Below are 23,154 nucleotides of genomic sequence, written 5' to 3'. Positions count from 1 at the left end.
ACATTTGTGTGGATTCATTTTTAGCATATGAAAGAATAAAAAAACAATTCCAAGCTTCCCCTAGCCATTACACAAACCACACTCAGATGATACACAGATGGTGCAGCAGATCAATTTTATCAGCTTTTTTTTACTGCAGATTTCATCCATACTAATGAATGGGAAAAATCTGCAACAAAAATGCAGTGTTTTTCCTGCCAAGAGATTAAGAAATTTCTGCTGGAAATACTTAACGTGTGCACATACCCTAACATTTATATATAGCGGCAGAAATCTGAATAGTCATCTCTTTGTAAAAAGAGATAAAAAGTGTACATATACACACACAATATACAGTCACACTGACTGCGCACCTCATCGTCTGTCACATTCACATCGATGGTTCCCATAGACAAGGCGTGGGATATCCGCGAAATGTTATTTTCCCGGCAATAGTCAAAGATGTCCTTGTCTTCATCTCTACAAAAAAAATAAATTACTACATTAGTCAGTATTGTCACAAACATTAAAAAGTAAACATGAGATTTACACCAAAGTAGTGGTTTGTGCCACGTGGCTGACAAGGGTGCTGCAAAACTGCTCCTTTGCTGTGCTTTGTCAGGTGGCTCTTTGCAGCATGGTGTAAAGACAACCTACCCATACGGCCTCCTCCAACTGAAGTGGTGGACAATGACACAAATTTCAGCAGAACGCCTTTGTCTGGCGCCTACGTCACCTCCGTCGAACAAAGGCATTGCACCGAAATGTGCGATGGGGTGGGTGCCAGATCTGCAGGTTGTGTATAGAACCTTTCTGTACCGCATACATCGGAAACAAATTACTTTTGTGTTTTTTATATCCTCTCTACCCATTGTTGCGCTTACACTGCCTACCGTCGTCTGTCACATTGGTGTCACCAACACTACTATAACATACATATTATATTATTCATACACACACATTGAGAAACATTGATCTTTCCAAATGTGCTCCTCTTTTGTATAGAGCTAACATAACACTATATCTCCTGCTGAATGTGCTGCCTCTTCATTATGTCACATCTTCATTGCGTGGACTCATTTTAAACCTGTTTCGCCTTCATATGATTCAATACAGTACAATTTTATATTTTTCCAACATGGTTCTCAGACTGGCTTTCTGTGTACAGGATTTGTAATTATGTCATTTGTGTGAGCCACTTCTACTTTCCAAGATTACCTAACTCATTCCCAAATGGACGTGTCAGGATTTAAAGGGAATCTGTAGACAAGATTTCACTATTTATATGCACATGTGGCTTTTTCAAAGACAAGTCCAGCAATACACCTTCATCTGGCCAGTCCGTTCTTCTGTTACTGAGAAATCAGCATTTAAAATTGATATGCCACTGACGTGTAAGGGAAGGTTACCACTAGGTAGGGAATACAGAGTGATGCTGAGGAACTGGAAGTGCATTGTAAAGCCCTATCATGTAATGCCCCAATATACTTTTCCCCCCAATGAGACAGCCTCTCGAGTCGCATCACTGACGTTCCATCCAAGGATGGAAAGAGAAACCATTGTACAGAATGTCACAGAACCAAGGGCAAAGCAGTGTGTGGGGGAAAATCATGAGACTGCTACCTACATATTGGGAAAGGAACATGATAATTAATGCATTTTGATAAATGTTCCATGTTAAAGCATTAGTTCAGAGGCCAGGAAATGACAAACTCTGAAAAGCAGCAAATAACCCCTTCTGAGGGACAGAACTGACATCAAAACCCTATGGAACAGATTCCTCATTTGCTTTTGGTTTGTTTAAATTACTCTCTTTTATAAAAAAAAAACAAACCTTTGAGCTAAATTCTTCAAGATGGCGTACACGCGTCATAAATTTTAAGTAAACTAAAAATGCTCTTCATTTTTGTCTTTTACCTTTTTTGAACAAAAAGTCGCCAGTTCCACTAAAATGTGGCAAACATTTCAGATGTACACGCAAGAAAAATAGCAATAGGCCAAGAACAATTAGAAACTCCTAAGCATGCTTGCAATGGCGAACATATAAACAGGAGAACACATATAAAACAGACTTTTAAAAAGGCGCAAATTAAAAGAAGAATAAGGCTCAAATGGAACAAGAACCGAAGAGAAAAAAAGACAAATGCAATAATGAATTGGAACCCTCCATACTAAAAAAACAAACAAACAAAAACATCTGAAAGGGGTATCTATGGTCAATGAACAGAATATAAAGTGCAAATGAACCAAATACGAGAAAAAAAAAAAAAAAGAAAAAAAGATTTTCGTAGTGATAGGCCTTAAGTAAAGAAGAGAAGAGGAAATGTATGTAAAGGTCCTAACAACTTCCTAACTTTCCTCCTGGGACCTAGAGTCACATCACCTGTAATTATTTCCAGTCTTTAATCAGAGGATGCTCAACGCCTCTCAGGGGCCAACAGAAGCAAAAGCTCATTAAGAGCAGCGTCCGCAGCCCTCCGTAGCGCAGTGAGCTTTTAATTGCTTAGTGTGATTAGGCAATGGTGCGAGAGTGATCATTTTCATAAGAATGGGGGAATGCAGGATGATGGGGGCTTCAGTCCCCGGGGGTGTGAAGCGCACACACCCCCTAAACTCATGCAATTATTCACACCAGCTGAGCTGCTCCATGGCTGCATGAACAGGGCTGAACACATTGCAGGAGGTGGAGGAGACGGGGTCTTGGGGGACGGAGTGGCGCACGCTTATCCAGCGTGTGCCAGTATGCTAAGTAGGCAGCGGATCTGCCAGGACATCAAACCCTTACTTTTTCAGCTTTAATTGCTACAAGTGTCTGGATCCTCCGACTCTGCTAGAAACACACGGACATGTCATTTCCTAGGTTGTCCGTGATGGGCAGCAATGTACATGGGCACTTTAAATTTATGAGAAAAACTGAAGGAAAAGAAAAAGATCACAATTGATTTTAACAAAAGTATAGATAAAGGATTACGGCCTTCAAAATCATTGCGTCGTTATGCACATGCTTCAGAAAAAAAATGTGCGTGTAGTCCGATCTGAGGCCGATATGAATTCTGCTAGTCTGTGCACATCTCCTAAAAGCAAAAGCCTAAACGGCCTGACCACACTGCCTGACCTGTGATACTTCATGCCAAAACAGTCCATTTATCTGGCAGAGCAACTAATCAATTGCAGAGCCCATCAATCATCCGTGGTGGAACTAGTTGGGCCTGAGCGGAGAGGAGAGGACAGATGGCTGCCCGAGTGAGAAGGATTAATTCAATTCTGATAGATTACTGCAAAGCCTCATGGGACGCAGGAGAGAGAAGAGGCACGGAGGAATGTGGGAGACCTGTTATGTAGAGAGGATTAAGCAAAGTGAGAAATCAGACGAGGCTTCAGCCAAGCGGCATCACTTCAGTTACCTAAGTGTCTCCTGCACCTGGTACAGGCGGCTGACCACCGGACCACCGAAGGCCGTCTGGTGCTTTTCAACAGGTTCTGCAGATGCCTGCAAGAAACAAGCAGAAATAAGTGTCAATGCAAACAATGCACAGGAGCGATGTCAGGCCCATGGACAGGCAGGGGCACAAGACTACATACGGTACATAGCAGCAGTTAATGTCTTCTGGTCCAGCTGACCACTTCGGCTTTCCCTATGGCAGTCTCAGCGGCCTAGACTTCATAGACTTCACATGGCACCAAATTATACAGAATATGGATCCGAGATATATTGATAAATAAACCAAGTGTATCAAAAAAGCAGAAAATATATTTAAATATTGCCAAAAGTGTGGAAACCAAATGAATTCTAGCGACTCCCTGTTAATAGACATATTTACAAAATAATTTGTCATCTGTGAATAATCTAATGGTTACGCAGAAGTCTGGGATTATTTTATAACCCCCCCCCTGAAATGCAGTTCCCTTGCAGACTGCAGAGAGCTCTTTCCCTGTAACATTTATTGCAGCCTCTTAGTACTAAGAAATAAAACCAAACCATACAATGCGTGGAAATACATGTGACGGCTAAAGTACATGACCAATGGTTGCTTAATGCACCTTATTTAAGGAAGCTTGTTACCCATCAGGGGGCGCAATATATTAGGCAGCAAGGGAAGAGTTCGTCCATGAAGATAAGGTGTTGGAAGTGGGGAAAAAAAACTGGGGCGGAAAGTAAGATTCTGAGAAATGTTGACGTATAACGAATACTAGATTGGTGTGTGTTGGGAGCCAAAACGACTAGCCCGTCTAGTCGTCTGAGCCTAGATAAGATCTACTGATGCACATTTTTCTCAAAATGTTAAATTACCATACAACCTTTTCTTAAAGGGAATCTGTCAGCAGGTTTTTGCCATTCATTCAATCTGATCACTGCATGACGTAGGAGCAGAGAACCTGATTCCAGCAATATATCACTTAGTGGGTGCAGCAGTTGTGTCAGAATCATAGTTTCCTCTGCTGCATATCTAGCAGAGCTCAGAATGCTGAGCCTTGTATATCCCCGCCCACACCACTGATTGGCTGCTTTCTGTGTACTCTGTATATTGACAAAATCAGCCAATCAGTGGTGGGGCTGTGGCTGGACCAGGAGGCACAAGACACAGTCTTCTAGTAATAATCTCCTGCTGATAAATCACAGATTTTACTGAAATGGCAAAACACAGCCCAATAAGTGACACATCGCTGGAATGGAGGTCTTAGCCACTACATCATGCTGCTCTCACAATACATAGCACATATACTCCCCTCCAAGACCAGCACTGTTCCAGCATTGCTATATCACATCTCCACTGCAGCCTTTCATCATTCTGTCAGGGCAAACATCCTCTCTGACAATACACCGAAAAGACCGCAGTTGATTAGCAGCCGCTGATATTCGAGTTATATGTATTTTTTTTTTTATTATTAACACTTGGTATATAAGATTGTTAATCCTTTTTTCATGTATTGATCACCATCTGCTTTGCCTGTGTATCTTAATGCAACAAAGACTGCTGCATTTTCGCCATCGTCCCTATACCTCCTGCTACACAACTGCGTTGTGGTGCCACATTCTGGTTTCCCACATATTAAACAATACAAAAAACTATGTTTATATTTTTTATACTTTCAATAAAGCTATATCTTTTATTATGGTTCCCTTCATACAAATTTGTATTTAAAACACGTTAGTTTTGAAGAGCAGTTATCCACCACTACTATCATGAAACCATTACAAGTCAGTGATGACAGAGGTTATCACACTGGGCATAATAGTACTGCACTTATTCATTTTCTAGCTCCAGTACTAGGACTTAACCTGCTTAACTGCAGTTATTAGGGATCACACATTTCAAGCTGGACATGAGCAAGGGTTTCTTCACACAATGGAGATATTGCAGTTTTATTCCTTCTCTCAACTCACGCCCATGACCATGGTATGAATGCACCATTCCGAAGTCACATAACTGTTTGTGGACCTATACCAGTTGTGTAGTCTAGGCTTATTAATGCAATAGATGTAGATTATAAGTGTTATTTACAACATTTCCAAAAGATAGGAGTGATAACTTGCTAATTTGGTGGTGTTCCTGACTGCAGGGAGACCTGCCGATCTCAATTACAAGATCTGAAATTCACAGCTGGAATAGGGCAGTTGCAGAGCTTAAGAGCCACAGATATCTCCAGCAGTCACATAGAGAATAGATGGAGCAGTGCTTGAAAACCACAGATATCTCCAGCAGTCACACAGAGAACAGATGGAGCAGTGCTTGAAAACCACAGATATCTCCAGCAGTCACAAAGAATAGATGGAGCAGTGGCAGCACTTGCTAGACAATCTCCAGCGGTCACATAGAGAATAGATGGAGCAGTAGCAGCATTTGTAAGCCACAGATATCTCCAGCAGTCACATAGCGGATAGATGGAGCAGTAGCAGAACTTGCAAGCCACAGATAACTCCAGCAGTCACCCAGCGAATAGATTGAGCAGTAGCACAAATGCTCGGCCACATCTCTATAACAATGGGGTACCACAGTGCCCTGTTCTTTGGATTGAAAGCAGTCGAATGCCTAGCCGATCAGAAAGTCATCACCTATCTACAGGACAGGGAATAACTTGCTATGCCGGAAAAACCTTTGCCACTAAATGCTCTCAAACAAAAAGTATGCAAATTAGCTCTCCTCCAGATGAAAAAAGAATGTCTATCTAGTGCCACCTACAGGAAGCCACTCAATGTCAGGTCCACTACAGAGCCATTAAACCTAACATGGGATAGCAACCAAACTAGAGACACTCATTTATAGACATCGGTTTAAGAATTTTTGTTTCTAGTCAGCACAGAGCGTGATACTGGTCAGCTGGGTAAATGTCCATGTACAAGGGTCGACTATTACATTTGGCATTAAATGACTGCCGATCACCAAACAAGCAGCTGACCAGCAGTTGTTTAGTGTCCCAGGTCGGTCCATGAACACAGACTCTTACCCAGCCGATCAGTACCACACTCTTCACGAACGTGGAACAAAAATTCTGAAACCGGAATCTACAAGTATGTGTTGTTGGGTTGGTTATTAAACTTCAGATGAGCACTGAATGATCTGTAATAGTCTATACTCACTGAACTACCACTGCTCTCTGCAGCACGTTTATACACGACAATGTGCTGCCAAGAATGATGATCTTTTGAGCAGCACAAAAGATCATTTCACCATTTTGGTCATTTCTTGGGAGATCGGCAGTCTGAAAGGTTATTATGAAATGATCGCTTCTAGAAAAATATTCAGGATTGAGAGTCCTCAGTAGTTGATACCTTTTAATGGCTAACTGAAAAGATGGTAATACATTGCAAGCTTTCGAGACTACTCAGGTCTCTTCATCAGGCTAGACAAATACAAAATCTCCATTGTATTAGTCTAGCCTGATGAAGAGACCTGAGTAGTCTCGAAAGCTTGCAATGTATTACCATCTTTTCAGTTAGCCATTAAAAGGTATCAACCACTGAGGACTCTCAATCCTGAATATTTTTCTATGCACTGGCTAACACGGTACAAAGATATACATCTTTCCTGTATCGCTTCTAGAAACACACTTGTTTGCTATAATCCTGCATTGTAAAATGGACCTTAAGACGTCTTTCAGTTTTCTCACTTGTGGGAATGGGGACCTAATTATCAAACAACAGAAGATCAAACTTTAACTTCCATTTTACAAGGAGTGAAATCACAGCAAAATTTCAACAAATTGCAAAGGCTAGACATGAAGGGGTACGGGATGTGCATTTATACAGGCAAGAGGAGACATGGCTGAGGCAGCATTAAACCCATTTCCCAAAACGTTTATATGCCATCCATCACTCTGCAATACCGGAATAAGAATGTGACCAGTCCCATGTCTGAAAACACACATTTCCAGTGACAGCCAATGCTATATTTCAACTGTCCATCTGCAGCGAACGGCGAGCAATAAATAAAGCTGCAGAGCTGTAAATTCCCAGTGAGCAGGACATTAAGAGGCAGCAGGCAGGTAACCGAGAACCAATAGAGTATGGCATGAAGACGACGGAGAATACATTATGGAGACCACTTACCATTTCTCTGGTACACAACTCTCTCTGAGCTTGTGACAGTAACCTCAGGGCGGCACAAATACTCTTAATAAAATCATACAAATTTCTAAGAAGCAGCCATTTACGCTTTTCAGATTGCTTTCTTTAGCTGTAGCACACAGAAGCCATTCGGTGGTCCTACTTTCCATTGTATGAGCCCCCCCACAGGCCCCAGGTCAGACACGTATTTCCTGGTAGATATCAGTGAACGATGAGATCATCATCTTGGATCAGAGTCGCATTATTACAGTATTTCTTCTATAAAAGGTGGGATAGTAGCTGGCCATATTGGCTGAGGTCCAGCTGTATGAGAAATACCGACAACTAGAAAAGGAGATAATTACAGCTCCCACACGGCCGCTCCATGGTCTGCATCGGCACGGGAAGGAAACAGCGCCAATCAACCAGCAACAGGACCGCCGCTGTGATGGTCACCGTGTGACTGGATACACCGCCTCTAGCAGGGCGAATTTCTATCACACACGTGACCCTGGATACACCGCCTCCAGTAGGGCGAATTCAAATAATATAACGTGCAGCCGGATACACCACCTCCAGCAGGCGGATTTCAGAATTACACGTGAAGCTGGATACACCGCCTCCAGCAGGGCGAATTTAAATAATAAGGGGAAACACCAGGGAAACCGATACAATGGAGGGCCCTGCGATAGGGAACAGGGACGTGGAGACCTCCTGCACTCCCCTGAGCCAGTCTCTACACTCCTAACAGTCCCTATACAGGCTCCACACCTGTCGCTGAGCTGGAACCTAAGAATCCTAGCTCGCCCTGCACCTAGCCCTTTCTAATGAAATGGACAGTGCAGAAACTAATCCCACCACTGCACTGAAACACACATAAGGGAAGTCACAAACAGGGATAACACCACTTAGCTTTGCTCTGTTGCTCTTGCTCCCAGCAACAGAGTCCACCACCAGAATGCAGCTTTCCTCCAGAATCGCTGCTACTTCTCCAAGCTTTGTTAGAGCTGCAAGGAACACCTCTCAGAAGTTCCTTCCTTCACCAGACTTTACACCAGAGCTCTCCTGAGCTGCAAGGAACTCCTCTCTGTAGTTCCTTCCTCCACCAGACTTGGTTGGAAATGAGCAATATCACCAACCGTGATTGCAACACCTTACACTCTTTTATAGGCTAGAGCCAGCAATCACACCTGCTTCATAATCACGTGCACTAAAGTAACCAGAGTGCAATGACCCTAACGGCCACCGGGGCAAAACTAGAACTGAAACCTCACAGTGCAATGACCCTAATGGCCACCGGGGGCAAAAACTAACTTTAAGCACACAGCTTAAGGAAAAAAAAAAAAAAAGGTTACTTGTGCATTTATCTGTCATAATCCAACCTGGATCATGACAGCCGCTGCTTGTGATCGGCTGCAGCAGTCAGGGGACTTCAACTAGGCGCCAAGGCACCTGACTGCTACACCTTATCAGAGAAAGCAGAGGTACTGTGGCTGGTTGAACGATATTGTGACCGCTTCTGGCACTGACAACATCGCAGCCCATGCTGGATCCATTAGGCCAAAGCCCCAGGTAACGAGCCCCTTTTGCGTGGACTAACACTTTACCATACTCTACAGATTTTGTTTGGCAGTCAGACCATTTTTGTGCCGACCATCGCTACCTTTCGTGACGAATACTGACTGATGGTAGACAGATGTCGAAAAGCTAATCTGCCACGTTGGATTTTTCAGGCATTGTGGGAGTTCTGTAGCTGAAAAGTCATTCACATTGATCAAAAGGTCCCATGAATGGAAGCCCAAGAGACATCGACACGTTATAATTTCCAATCTGTCCATGGCGACACCCCTCAAAAAAGTCATCCATGCACTGAAAAGTCATCTCAAATATATGTTGAGTTTTAAGGTGGCAAATGCTGAGCAGAAATACGATGGGCCATGTTGGGTTTTAACGGTCTGGAAGTGGCTCATTCCCCTGTCTGTGAGAACCCGGGCACACTTAACGGCGAACGTTAATGAAGAGCTCGTGAGGAATACCTAGGAGCCAACAAGCATCTGTCTGACCGTTATCTAACGTATATTACCAGTTTTATAAGTGGTCATTCTTTCCCGATTACCAGGTTAAATCTATGCAGGACTTGAAACCATTTCCACTTGATGGAATTGTCCGCCTCTAGTTCTATTACTAAGCAAGTGGCGGCCATGCTACTTATACAAGCACTGACCCAAGTAGAAAGTCCTTCATATGTTGGAGTGTAACGCGAGGGTCCAGCACCCGGCTCCATGTGCTGATCCATGCCGCGCAGATTTCCGTCCCTATAGGAGAGGTGTCTGGTACACTTCTCAGCTGAGTGAAGGGAGGGGTGAATGGATTAAAGAGCCCGATGCAGCCCTGATAAACAATAAAGCGCCTCTGTCTCTACAGACTTCCCCGGTGACAGATGTTCTTAAATGGCGCTGTTATTTTATGTAAATCCACGTCTGCTCCGGTGTCTTCATTTACATACCTGAATACTAGCGGCTAAGAGCTTGGCAGTAAACTTGCAAGCAAAATTATAGCCACAGGTTGCAATGTTCAATGAGTATACGGCGGGGACTGTGTAACTCCTCGTGCGCCAGGGATGTTTTATACACTCGGTTGCGATTCCAATAAACTCCTGGTCACTGCCAGTAAAGACGGTACTGCAATCTGTTAATGGAAAGGCAAGATCAACCCTTTAGTGTCACTAGTATCACGTAAACACTCAAGTCTAGCAAAGATAAAAGCGCATGTTGTGGAGGAATTCTCTAGACGCCGTCACCTAATCTCCAAGTATTCAGCAGGAGACGTCACCACCGAGGTGTGAGGCACTCGCTGCCTCCATATTAACAATGCTTGATATAGCCCCAGCCAACGAAAGAAATATAAAAACTAAGACTTTGGAGAGGAAAAAAAAAGGTAATAAATAAATTGTATAAAAAGTTAAAAAAAAGTTATAAAAATTGTAAACTGAATGGGTCTGTGCTGCAGAGGCAGATAGAGTGAAAAAGGGTGGCGGTATCAGGCCTAAAATATTCCAACGTGTGAACTAAACCAACGGTGCACTTTTTACCCCCAAGCAGAGATATTTGAACATTTGACCAATTAATCGCAGACAGAAAAAAAGCCCCATACACAACATGGTTTACAGGTTAGGGTGTTTGCACACAACGTATTTTTAAGGCCGGGATTACACTACAGTGCGTGATGCGAGAAACTCCCACGAGTCTCTCGCATCAACACCCGGCGCTGCCACTGACACTCAGGACCGGAGCTGCGGCTGCATAGAAATACATGCAGCTCCGAGATTCCACACTAGACCTTGGATATCAGGGTCCCAGAGTCTGGAGGAAGAGTGGAGAGGCCACAATCCAAGCTGCTTGCGGTCTAGTGTGAAGTTTCCACAATCAGTGATGGTTTGGGAGCCATGTCATCTGCTGGCGTAGGTCCACTGTGTTTTATCATGACCAAAGTCAGCGCAGCCGTCTACCAAGAAATTTTAGATCCCTTCATGCTTCCCTCTGCCGACAAGCTTTTTGGAGATGGAAATTTAATTCTCCAGCAGGACCTGGCACCTGTCCACACTGCCAATACCTGGTAGAAATACATAATTTTTGTTTTCTTTTTATGGCCCAATAGGATACAAAATTCTGTGAAGAACCTGCGGGATCAACACAAACTAGATGAAATTCTTAAGTGGTGCAGTTTCCAAAATGGGTTCACTTGTGGATCAAATTCTCCCGTTTTGGGGCTCTAAAAATTAGAAATGGCATCCACAATCTATTCCTGCCAAAATTTACACATGTCCAAACAACCGTTTTCCAACACATATGGGGCATCGCTGAATCAGTTCTCCCATCTCCATTTAAGGCCACGTTCACACGTCGAGTATTTGGTGAGTTGTTTTCTTTTTCACATCAGTATTTGTAAACCAAAATCAGGAGTGAGTGATAAATACAGAAGCGGTGACGTGTTTCTATTATGCTTTTTCTCTGATTGTTCCACTGATTATTTTGGCTTACAAATAAACTTGTAAAATACTGAGTGTGTGAACGGGGCATAAAGGGATTTTCTTAGCAGAATAAAAAAGTAAACCTCTTCACTTTATGGGACTGACGAACTGTGACAGTGTGCAATGTGCACACTGTCTTGATTCCAGAAATAATATACTTATTAAAAAAAAACAAAAAACTAACGACATGTTACACACATTTCAAAAATCATACATTGATCTATTGCAGTAGGGCAAAAATTTACAAAACTGAACATGAGGTTCTTAGTGTAACATTCTGGACAGACGGTATGAAGCCCACATCAGGGTGAACAGCTCAGCGGGTCCCTAACTTCTTATAGCCTTAAAAGGTGCAGTGTTCCAACCACGGTCTCAGCGGCAGTACACCAGCAGGGGCAGTGACCTGGTACCTCATCACAGCAGCCAAACTGAGAGTTTGAGTCCCCATGACTCCAGCTCACATCATTCCAAAATCACAGCACCAACTCCAAGTGAATAAATTAGAAAAAGAAAAAAAAAAAAATCACCTTCCGCATCTCAGACTGTGAGCTGAGCGAAAAGATAGGAGAAACATCTGTTGCAGCCTCCTGCTAATTTAAAAACACCTGGGTCAAATGGGAGGAGCACTGGTCCAAGCTAAAAAAAAACCAACCAAACAAACACAAGGATAAAGTAATGCAATATGCAAGAGCAGTAGAGAAAAAGCCAACTGCACATCCAAAAATCATACATACAGGCCACAATTGGCATGCCAGCAGGAGAAGTTGGTCACCCCATGTTGTGAGTGCAAGACACTAGGACTTCAGGCCACACCGCCCCATAGTCAAAAAGTTACAAAACTGAACATAAGGTTCTTAGATGAACATTCTGATTTTGCTACCACGTCACAGCAAAACGAACAGTGGGTCGGTAGCCTTAAAGGTGTGGTGCCGTGCACCAGCAACAGTTGGCGTACCGGCAGGAGACGTTGGTCACCCATGTTGCAAGTGCGAATCACTAAAGGCCCCGTCACACATAGCGATCTCGCTAGCGAGATTGCTGCTGAGTCACAACTTTTGTGACACAACAGCGATCTCACCAGCGAGATCTCCGTGTGACAGCGATCAGCGACCGGCCCCGCCGCCGGTATCGCTGATTGCTGAAGGAAAGGCCAGGACTTTTTTTTTTGGTCGCTGGTCTTCCGCTGACCAGCACGCATCGCTGCGTGTGACAAGCGGGAGACCAGCGATCTGCTGGTAACTAACGTACACATCTCGTGTATCCAAGAGACGTGCGTCCCTTAGATACCCGATGTGTACGTTAGTTACCAGCTCCCTGCATCAGCGCGCTGGTTACTAACGTGCACAGCAACGCCACGCGCTCGGCGTTGCTGTGCTGATCGCTGGTGAAGCTGTCTGTGTGACAGCTCACCAGCGATCACATAGCGATTCACCAGCGATCCTGACACATTGATATCGTTGCCAGGATCACTGGTGAGTCGCTATGTGTGACTGCAGCCCACACCGTCCCACAGGCACAAAACCACAGCACCAAAACAAAGAGAAAAGGACCAAAAAAAAAAAAAAAAACCCCTCACCTTCGACATCCTGAAACTGAGCAGAGAGCAAATATGGAGGGAGTCCTTATTCAATGTCTTCTGATAATTAAAAACAAACAAACACCTAGCGGTATTAGAACAATGAGTGATTTTCTTGACCATGTACTTTTTTCGACAGTTCTGGCATATTGCGTTTATGTCCCTTCCTTATTTTTGTTGTGCTTGGACCAGCGCTCCTCCCATTGGGCCCAGGTGTTTTTAAATTAGCAGGAGACTGCAAGGCGGGTTCCTCCTATTTTGATCTCAGATCAGTTTGATAACATGTGGAAGGCGAAGGGTTTTTTTTTTTAATTTTTTTTCCCCGCAGAGTGATGTGGCCTGGAGTCATGAGGACTGTGGTGCACCAAAATACTGACCCTGCTGGTGCATCATTGCTGTGACGATGGTTGGCGCACCGCACCTTTAAGGCTATGGCATTAATGAGAGGATTGCTGTGATGTGGCAGTGGGTTTCATATCTTCTGATCAGCATGTTACACTAAGAGTCTCATGTCCTGTTTTTGTAAAGTTTTGCCTAACTGCATTAGATCAAAGTATGATTTTTGGGTGTGCGGTCCTTGTCTTCTTTCCAAAATTCTGGACCCCTGTCACGCTTCCCAACTTGTGCTGCGAATACACGAAATTTGTGACATGGCAATCTACCAAAGTCGTATAGATTGACCGTAGACTTTTCTGTTTTACCTGGAAGAATTCTTTAAACAGAAAAAAGAACCAGACGGCACATGGCTCATACCCACTTTTTTTTTTTTTATTGGACACATTGATCTGGATGTGCGTTATATCCATGAGTCAAATTAAAAATCGACGTGTCTCCATTTTTTGAGACGCTTTGTGTGCACACTAAGAACAAGTGTGAACAGCCCCACAGATGACGACGGGTATATGTTCTAAGGTGAAAGACATGGTTCATGAAAAAATGTGTGCCAACGGGGCCCTTGCGCAGTCCTCTATACAAAAGGTTATACGACTCTTCTTTCTTACTGCTTCCAAGAAAAAAAAAACCCAATAGGACCCCAATAAACACCCAGGCTTTGCTTCAGCTTTCCCCTTGCACCTGTAGTTGGAAGATGACCTCAATGTTGGGTGCAATGCAAGCAGTTGTAGGACATGTTTCTACACATCCACTCATTAAAATCGCTCATGCAACATTACATTACTGAAGTAAAACGTAAACCAGTCCGTTGCAATCCTTGTACTAGAATCCAGCATGGAGATGGTCCAGTAACTGACGGCGCAGATATATAGATTAGTAAATGTGTAGCCATCTATAGTCTTACTGTAAGTAAAGGTTTTATGCCATAAAGCAATCCACTGCCATTGGCTCCCCCTGTCCTTTGTCGCTCCTGTCCCCCTCCCCGCATATATGATTTGTATTCCTAGCATACTGACACCAAAGCCATAATTCAATTAGTTGGAGAGGAAAGGATCCCCCAGGAGTAGCATTCTCCTGGCCCAAATCGCTGCATTTCTCCGGCAGATGACAGGAGGGCGAGTGTTTGTACGCAGGGGAAAAAAAAAAAAACAAAAAACAAGCTGGCACAGAGAAAGCTGGCGGTGACAGGGTCTTCCTGGTGGAATGAGACAGCCCCACTTACCCTCTCAGGTTTTTACTTGTCCCATAGGGGAGGAAGGAAATGATGTGCGCAGACCCGAGATGGGCAGTTAACAAAACACAGAGAGACAACTTACTCCCACTGCAACCATAACACATTAATTCACAAACCGCTCCCCTGGGCACCAAGAGTGAAGTATCCGACTCTGAAGAGGAGGGGGCCGAGCACCGGCAGATGGCTCAGAGTCTTGTGGGATCATTCTCCACAATAAAGAGCATCGTGATCAGAGCGGTGTCACCTCCTCGCTGCTCTCAGAATTGGCACAAAATAAAGAAAAATAACGTCCCCATTACCCACCATGCAAGGGCAAGAGGGTTTTTTTCTTAGGCTATGTGCACACGATGCAGATTTCCTGCGGCTCCTTCAGCGCAGAAAAGCTGCAGATCCGCACTGTGATTTACAGTACAATGTAAATCAACGGAAAAAAAAAACCCCGCTGTGCAGATGCTGTCATCTCTACTGGTACTAATTTTTTTTTTTTTTAGATTCCCCTTTAATTAACAATTCTGGGACATTTGTTTTCTGAGAACTATGCATAATGCTGTTCCTCTAATCACTCCTGGCAATATATTTACAATGTGGTGTAAGCAATCCCCTACATGACCGACAGCCCCTCACCACTAGCTGGGCAGTGTCAGTGCGCATACACACGCCCCTCCCCCCTGACTGGTAACTCCTACTTGTAAATTTAGTCATAAATGTCTAGGAGGCATGACAGAGGAACAGTAAGAAAACATGCCCCAGAATTAGGAGTTCATGCAGGACCTGCTTATATGGTAAAATAGACGAAGGCAGGGGAGTGACAGGTTGTCTAGTAAATGGAGCATATTTTGGAGAGTGCAGTTCGTCTATTCTTTATGACAATACAATCTCATTTGTTTCTTCAAATATTAGCCAGACATTATTACATACATGTTATACATGTAGTGGGGTAACTGTTAAGATCACGTCCACCAGTGTTATGGCGAAGAACCATATTGGCCTATGCTGATCCATGATTTAAAGAAAAAAACAAAACAAAATAAAGCAAAGAAATGTTTAATTGGCACATCTGATTGCCGCTAATTATCCAATCTCAGACTGATTTACACAGAGGTCTGAATGTGCCAGTGGGGACAGATGCAAAGTCATCTGTCCACTGTAGGAACCCACTGTAAAGAATGGTATACAGGACGGCCCTCTAGATCGCAGGCTGCTGCCCTCCAGTGTGATGGTCAACAAGTGATGTGCAGATGTAACCCTACCAGAGGCCAGAACACACTTTTGGCTTCCGTCTGATGAACAGAGGCCACTAGCAGCATTAGGCTGTGTGCACACGCTGCGGATTAGGTGCGGATTTTGTAAAATCTGCAGGTGAAACCACAGGTCAAAATACCTGCAGATTGCTCTGCGGTTATGCCTTGCGGTTTTTCATCTCCTCAATGGAGGAGATGGCAAACCGCAGCAGAATCCGCATTAAAGAATTGACATGTCAATTCTTTCTGCGGATTGAAAACCGCAGATAATCCGCGCGGAAAATTCCGCACCGTCTGTATTGCGGTTTTTGATTCCCATAGGGAATCATGGTACTGTACACCGCAGCAAAAACTGCTGCGGGTCTGCAGCGGCCGGAACCGCAGCAAAATCCGCGGCGTGTGCGCACACCCTTACAGCATGGCAGGGACAGCGCCTGACATACTGGAGACACAATGCACGGCCTCTCGGGGCTACTACTAATCAAGGGGCTTACACCAGAAATTTAGAATAAAACTTCCTAAAAGGTGGCAATATTTTTGTCACATATCTAATGGTACATGCCAGTCCTGGCCAGCTAGGCCAATATGGGCATAACATGGGCAGGACAGAGCATGGCTATGCTGTCCATCAAAATCACGCTTGGCAGCGCACAATTGTTAACAGGTCGAGTTCATGAACGTGGTATTCCCATCTCCTAGATCCTATCCCAATATGGAGAAGGTCTAATAAGAATATTAGCACAGTGCATCATTTTCGTTATGTCACTTACCCCATGTGCAGGGCATGGCAGTAGGTATCTATGGTTAGGACCATTCATATAGTGACAGCTGGTGGTGGTGACCATGGACACCTAAGCTACAGTAATGCCCTGCACATGGGGTAAGCAACACAGAAAATCTTAAGAACTACTATATTTCTAAATGGAGGCATTTGCAAATATTATTATTATTACTACTACACATTGGAATGGGATCTTGGACATGGGAACACCCCTTTAAGGCTGGGTTTACACATTTGGTGCAGATTTTTGGTACATAGAAAAACGCAGCCTTTCATAGTGGATGAGTTCTAAGTCCATCTGATCCACATACATCCCTACTTCTAGGGATCCAGCACAGGCCGCTCTGTGATCTGCATTCACACTGCAAGAAAGTAATGGTTCAAGCAGGAGATCCGGCATGGCCTAGGATTGGCTGCTGTAGTCAGGTGACTTCCACAGGGAATCACCAGTGTAGTCAGCTATGAGGCGCTGCTGATGTCACCTGAGCACGAGAGCCAATCACAGGCGGCAGCAGCAGCAGTCACCAAACGCAGGCACAGTGCAACCCGTGCTGGATCCAGGTGAGTGTTGGTAAGTAAGCGGCGCCTCACGTGTTATTTTTGTTAATATATCAAGCCCCTGATACCATTTCAACTTTTACCAAGGAAACCCCTTCAAATAAAAAAAAAAATGCACAGCTATTACATGTTGCAGATTTCATTGCAGACATTTTTGCATAAAATCCACAGCTTTATTGTTCCTTTTTAAAATAAAACAATCACACATCTTTAGCCTTCTTTTATTTGCACTTATCTGGTATTTGGAACTTCACGTTTCTACAGGGAAAAGCGAAGACACTTTATACCATTTGCCTTTAATATGCATTAAAAAAATAAATCATGAAGCAACTTTGCGGTCTTATATGAAAGTCATTTTGCGTCTCCAACTCCCAGGCAGGTCTGTGTGTCTTCATGGAAGCAGGGCATGCCCATAGTTTAGTCCTGCATACGCCCAGCCAGCTGTCACCCGGCTATTGCTAATATACATTTGTCAGGTTGGCAAGAAGACAGTGCAAGATCACAATAGCTTGTTTATAGTGGTCCCATAGAAACATATAGGTCTCCATGAGAGCTGTAACCATAAATCATAGGTCCTCTAAATTTGACCATTTTTCAATTTTTATGAATCAGAAAAATTTAACATTATCAATAATAAAAAAAAAAAAGTTGACTTTCCTTTTGTCTTCACAGGTGGCAGATAGAAGGAAAAAAAGTCAGACTTCACTTCTTGCAGAAATTCATGTGCTTGCTACCAATCTGCATGGGACATTTCACCACTTCATAAGTGATTTTGCCCTTTCTACTGGCTAAACAAGACAACAATCCAAAATACTTCTCAAAAAGCAGCCGCAACGGTTACGTGGAGCTTTCCAACCATGTAGCGTGTGTAACTAAGGCTTAATGAAATCTGTAGCTTGTCGTCCTTTCTAGCCCCGGTGACATCACTCTGCGTCGTCCTCCTCTCTATAGAGAAGGCTAATCAGTGATTGCATGTAATGACTTTTTAATCACTTTGACAATCCCAGCCATAGAGTGATCCCCTCTTCTAGCTGCAGGCCGGCATCACGAGGCAGTAAGTGACCCATTGTAGTACTAGAATGATGCTGCCCTATATAATAAGATATACTATATGCCTGTAGTGTACACACTATATATAGTGCAGATCGATGGCATGCTACATCTGCTGCATCATGTTTGAGGCTCCACTTATCAGATGGCAAGGGGGAGATGTACTGTGTATACTGCAGTACGGTCTGATCACTGGCATTAACTGGGGAAGACTGTTCACAGCATGTTGCCACCTACCGTCATGGTACAACGTATTGGCACCCCTGACATTGTTGCAGAAAATAGATGCATTTCTCCCAGAAAATTATTGCAATTAGGCTGGGTTCCCATTGCGTTATTTGCAGACCGTTTAACGGATGCGTTACAAAGCTGCATTAACGTGATGTAACGCATCCGTTAACGCACCCATACACTGCCATAACTTAGCCCATGTGAAAAATCGGCAAGTGTTAGTGAAATGCCGTTATGCTGTGACGGACCCTTGGACACGGTCTGCAGCGTTCAAGGGTCCGTCGCAGCTACCTCAGAAGGAGCAGCTGTGCTAATACAATCGCATAAACGTGATCAAAAGCAGAGTAGCGTTACACAGACTGCCAGAACGCAATGTGAATCTAGCCTTACACATGTATTGTTGTACACGTTTGTATGTATTGAAAAATAGGCGAAATTTCACACAAAACCCCCCCAAAAGTGGGACAGACAAAATTGGCACCTTTCCAAAATTGCGATTAAACCACTCTGTTTCATGCGATGCTCGCTCAAACTCATCTGTGGCAAGTAAAATGTAAAGTCACACCTGATTAAAAAAGGGGGAGAAGTTGACTTAATCTTTGCCATTATGGTAGAGGCTCAAAGAAGTGTTGGGGTTATTTTGATGCCTCTGGCACTGGGAGCCTCAACTGTGTACAAGACATCATGTAATCTGAAGATTACCAAAGGATTTTGGGTCGCACTGTCGTGCCTAGTGTCAGAAAGCTGGGTTTATGTCCTAAGTCAGGGTCTTCCAGCAGGACAATGACCCCAAATATACATCAAGAAGCCCCCAGAAATAGATGGAAACAAAGCACTGGAGAGCACTGAAGTGGCCAGCAATGAGTCCGGATCTATATCCCATTTATCACCTGTGATTCCCTTCAAATATGAGAGACCTGGAGCAGTTTGCAAAACAATATTGGTCCACAATCCCAGGTAAGAGGTGTAAGAAACTTGTTGATGGTTATAGGAAGCGATTGATTGTAGTTATTTATTCCAGAGGGTGTGCAACCAAATATTAAATTGAGGGTGCCAACAATTTGGTACAAGCTATTTGGGGGGGGGGGGGGGGTTTGTATGAAATTATGACCAGTTAGCTGCGTAGAAATCCGTATATACAGTCAAGGAAAAAAGGCAGTGTGCCATAATAGGTATAGACCCTGCTATGATTCAGTTTTGGCATCCGACTGACAACTGTATATCCAAGAATTTCTTCAAGTATTGAAAACAATTTTTATTTTTTTCCTTTTACAATTAATGTCAATGGGCGAGAGACCCAAATGTACAGGTATAAAGGTATACACAGCATATAAAAAGGTACAAGTACAGGTGTATACTTATTTTCTGTATATACAGTACTAGTCTCATGAAATAAATGCAAGTGATGGAAAACCGATGAGTCTTGGAATGAAACCGAAGTTACCAAACTAAAAATCCAATCCCAACTTATTAGGATAAAAAAGAAAATCTGAGCAATTAAAAAAAAGTGTGCTGCTGCCCCCTGCTGGTCAGTTGTCTGATGAACATGTTTGGAGAACACTTATAAGCAGCAGTTTCTGCAGTACAGTGCAAGTCTCAAGAGAAAGCAATCCTCTACACCACCGATATACACCAAGGACGGCTACAAGAGGTGATGCGTAGTTTGTCTACTATCATGTCTGCTATATCCCAGGAGATACACAAGCTTATGACTTTGCCTTGTGCTAGAGCACCACTAAGTGGATAGAGGTGGTATTACAGATACAGAAATTCTAGATGCTCTCAGAGCAGGATTAAGGGGAAAGCTTCCTACAAAGTGACCAAAGGTTAATACAGGAGGAAAATTCAAAAACCATTTTACAGAGGCAAAAGGCTTTCCTGAAGATAATAAAGGCCAAAGACCAGGAAGGCCTGAGATCCGCCTGCACTGAGCGCTCTGCAATCTGGGGCTTGGATCATGTCTATAATGTACACTAATAAATCCTGATAGATTCCACTGCCCTTTAATAAAGCCAGTCAGGGATTCAGGGTTTTTATTTTTAAGTAGAAATGCTGGAGACCAGAACCCCAGACTGAAACAAACACACCCCTGTCTATTGTACACAGCTTTTGTTAGGCTGCAGGTCCACGTTACCCATCAATGTTACAAGACCATCCCAGCAAGTCATGGCCTGGCGGGTGATCGCAGCAAGATAAATTAGAGTTTGAAGCTGGAGTACGATTTATATTTCTTACAGGCATTTTTATTATTTTAGTATGCAAAACTTCTTTAAAAACAAACAAATCTGTGAGCAGGTTTTGCTATGAAATCTGAGAGAATTGAAAACAAGTTCAAAACCTTCATAGCTATAAAGCGTGGTCAGGAACCAGTTAAAAAACAATCATGGTTCCCCCACCAAAATTTAGGACTAATAAAGTAATAGTGGAGTACTCCCATAGCATAAAAATAAAGAAAAAAAATAGAGTAACCATAAACCACATTAGAAATGTTAGAAAAATGAAAAATAAATCTTTAACAACACATCTTAAAACAATATCAGACATTTATAAACACATAATAGAGGTAGATATACAAGGAATAATCCCAGTGTAGCGCACGGTAAACGTCCCTATACAACAAGTGACAGCAGGCAAAAGCACCATATGCTACAAGTCTAAAGCTTAATCTAAGCACCAAAGCGTATTGTGCAACTTATCCAGAGACAATGTCTCTATATACCTAAAAGAACTGGGTGCTGTATATAGTGTAATGCTAAAATTATATAAGCAATTACTGGCTCAAAGGAATATATCGATCAATTCTGGGGTCATACCCAATATCCTTATCGCTCATGCCACTTACCCATAGGGGAGTATAAATACAGGGAGGATACCGCGCTCAACCCCGACGCGCGTTTCGCCTCGGCTTTCTCAAGGGGAAGTGCCTATCTATCCTCAAGCACCCATATATAAATGCAGCGTTCCAGATGTAACTAATCAATAGCGGCGCATGCCCAGTGTAGCCGCATGGTAACCGCGCGATGACCCGCCGCCATCAGTGAGCAGCGCGCGTGCGCGGTGAAAAAACACCGCTAGACGTCATCAACACGCGCGCGGCCCACAGTATGATGGCCGGAGCATCACGACCGATGTCGGGCACACCGCGCATGCGCTCTGGATCAGCGCCATGTTCTCGGAGACACTGCAAGCAGCCATAATGGTGGGGTCTAAATAGATCGTTAGGCTACTCACAAGCAAAATAACAAGAGGGAGGGAGGGGGACATCATAATAAGAAAAAAATCCATGATTGCTAGAAAAAAAGTCCAAAGAGAGTCCCCATTATATAATTGCAATAATATACAACCAATCAAGGGCATAAGCAGCACCTATAATATAACGCCATATAAAAAAGGGGGAGACCATAATGCAAATATGCAAAAAAGGAATATGTTAAGTATAAATCATAGGGAAATCCCGCCATCATAAAATACCGTCTACGGGAAGAAAGACGTTCTAAAATAGGAACAAGCTATGCCCCAGATCATACATATGAATGGCACTTATGATACATGCAATTAAATATACAATAGATATCACAATGTATAACATTACAAAATATAGAGAATTCTTCTTTAATGTCTGAACATAAGATCAACAATATATAGGAAGCAACCACATCAATCTGAGAGAAGCCTGATGTAGAGGCTGAGACCAGATTCCAGTGATGTGTCACTTAAAGTGACTTCAAGCAGCCCAGTGATACAATGACAGTTATCTCTGCTGCAGATCTAGCAGAGCTCTGAATGCTGAGCTATGTAAAACCCCGCACACACCACTGACTGGCAGCTGTGTATGTACCCAGTATCTGGACAGAAAGCAGCTAAACATTATTGGGCCACAAGACATCTAGTCCTGTAGCGATAATCTCCTGCTGATAAAATCAGTGTTTTATTAAAACTGCAACACACAGCCCAGTAAGTGACATCACTGGAATTAGGCTCTCAGCCCCTGTCACTGTGGTCTCAGGTTACTAAGGCTAGTTTCACATTTGCGCTTTATAGCGCAGCGACGGCCTGCGCACGGCCGCCGCTAAGCCCCGCCCCCTGCCGGCTCCCTTCCCGTCCCATCCGGTCATCGCCTCCTACTAGCGCACATAGGCTGCGCAGATCGCAAGCGCCCATCTTTAGCATAGGGTGCGCAGATCGTGCGCTGGCCGTGCGCTAGCAGGATTTTGCCGTGCGCTGCGCACTTTTGAAGGTGCGCGACGAAATGCAACATGCTGCGGTTCAGCGCACCTTCAAAAGGGCGCAGCGCACACCAAAATCTTGCTAGCGCACGGCCAGCGCACCCTATGCTAAAGATAGGGTGCACAGATCGCAAGCGCCCATGTGCGCTAGTAGGAGGCGACGACCGGATGGGGTGGGCAGGGAGCCGGCAGGGGGCGGGGCTTAGTGGCAGCCGTGCGCAGGCCGTCGCTGCGATCAAAAGCGCAAATGTGAAACTAGCCTTAGCAAAAACCTGCTGAGATATTCCCTTGAAACTGCTTCATGATATC

The 23,154-nt window shown here is 43.8% G+C and overlaps 1 protein-coding gene across 2 annotated transcripts in view; it reads right to left on the bottom strand.

Annotated features, from left to right (window-relative positions):
• Window positions 1-23,154, bottom strand: part of ACBD6 (acyl-CoA binding domain containing 6) — a 112,666-nt gene that overhangs the window by 57,675 nt on the left and 31,837 nt on the right. For both annotated transcript variants that reach the window (XM_073571352.1, XM_073571351.1), the window contains exons 4-5: window positions 3,384-3,469; window positions 354-459 (exon numbers count right to left, since the gene is read on the bottom strand). In XM_073571352.1, the coding sequence (XP_073427453.1) occupies window positions 354-459; window positions 3,384-3,469 (192 nt within the window). The remainder of the gene's footprint in view (window positions 1-353; window positions 460-3,383; window positions 3,470-23,154) is intronic.

Source organism: Dendrobates tinctorius, unplaced genomic scaffold (genome assembly GCF_039654945.1).
Source record: "Dendrobates tinctorius isolate UK_male_01 unplaced genomic scaffold, ASM3965494v1 ptg000029l, whole genome shotgun sequence".
NCBI lineage: Eukaryota > Metazoa > Chordata > Amphibia > Anura > Dendrobatidae > Dendrobates > Dendrobates tinctorius.
The sequence above is the reverse complement of the archived record's forward strand: the minus strand, read 5'-3'. Positions and strand labels throughout refer to the sequence as shown.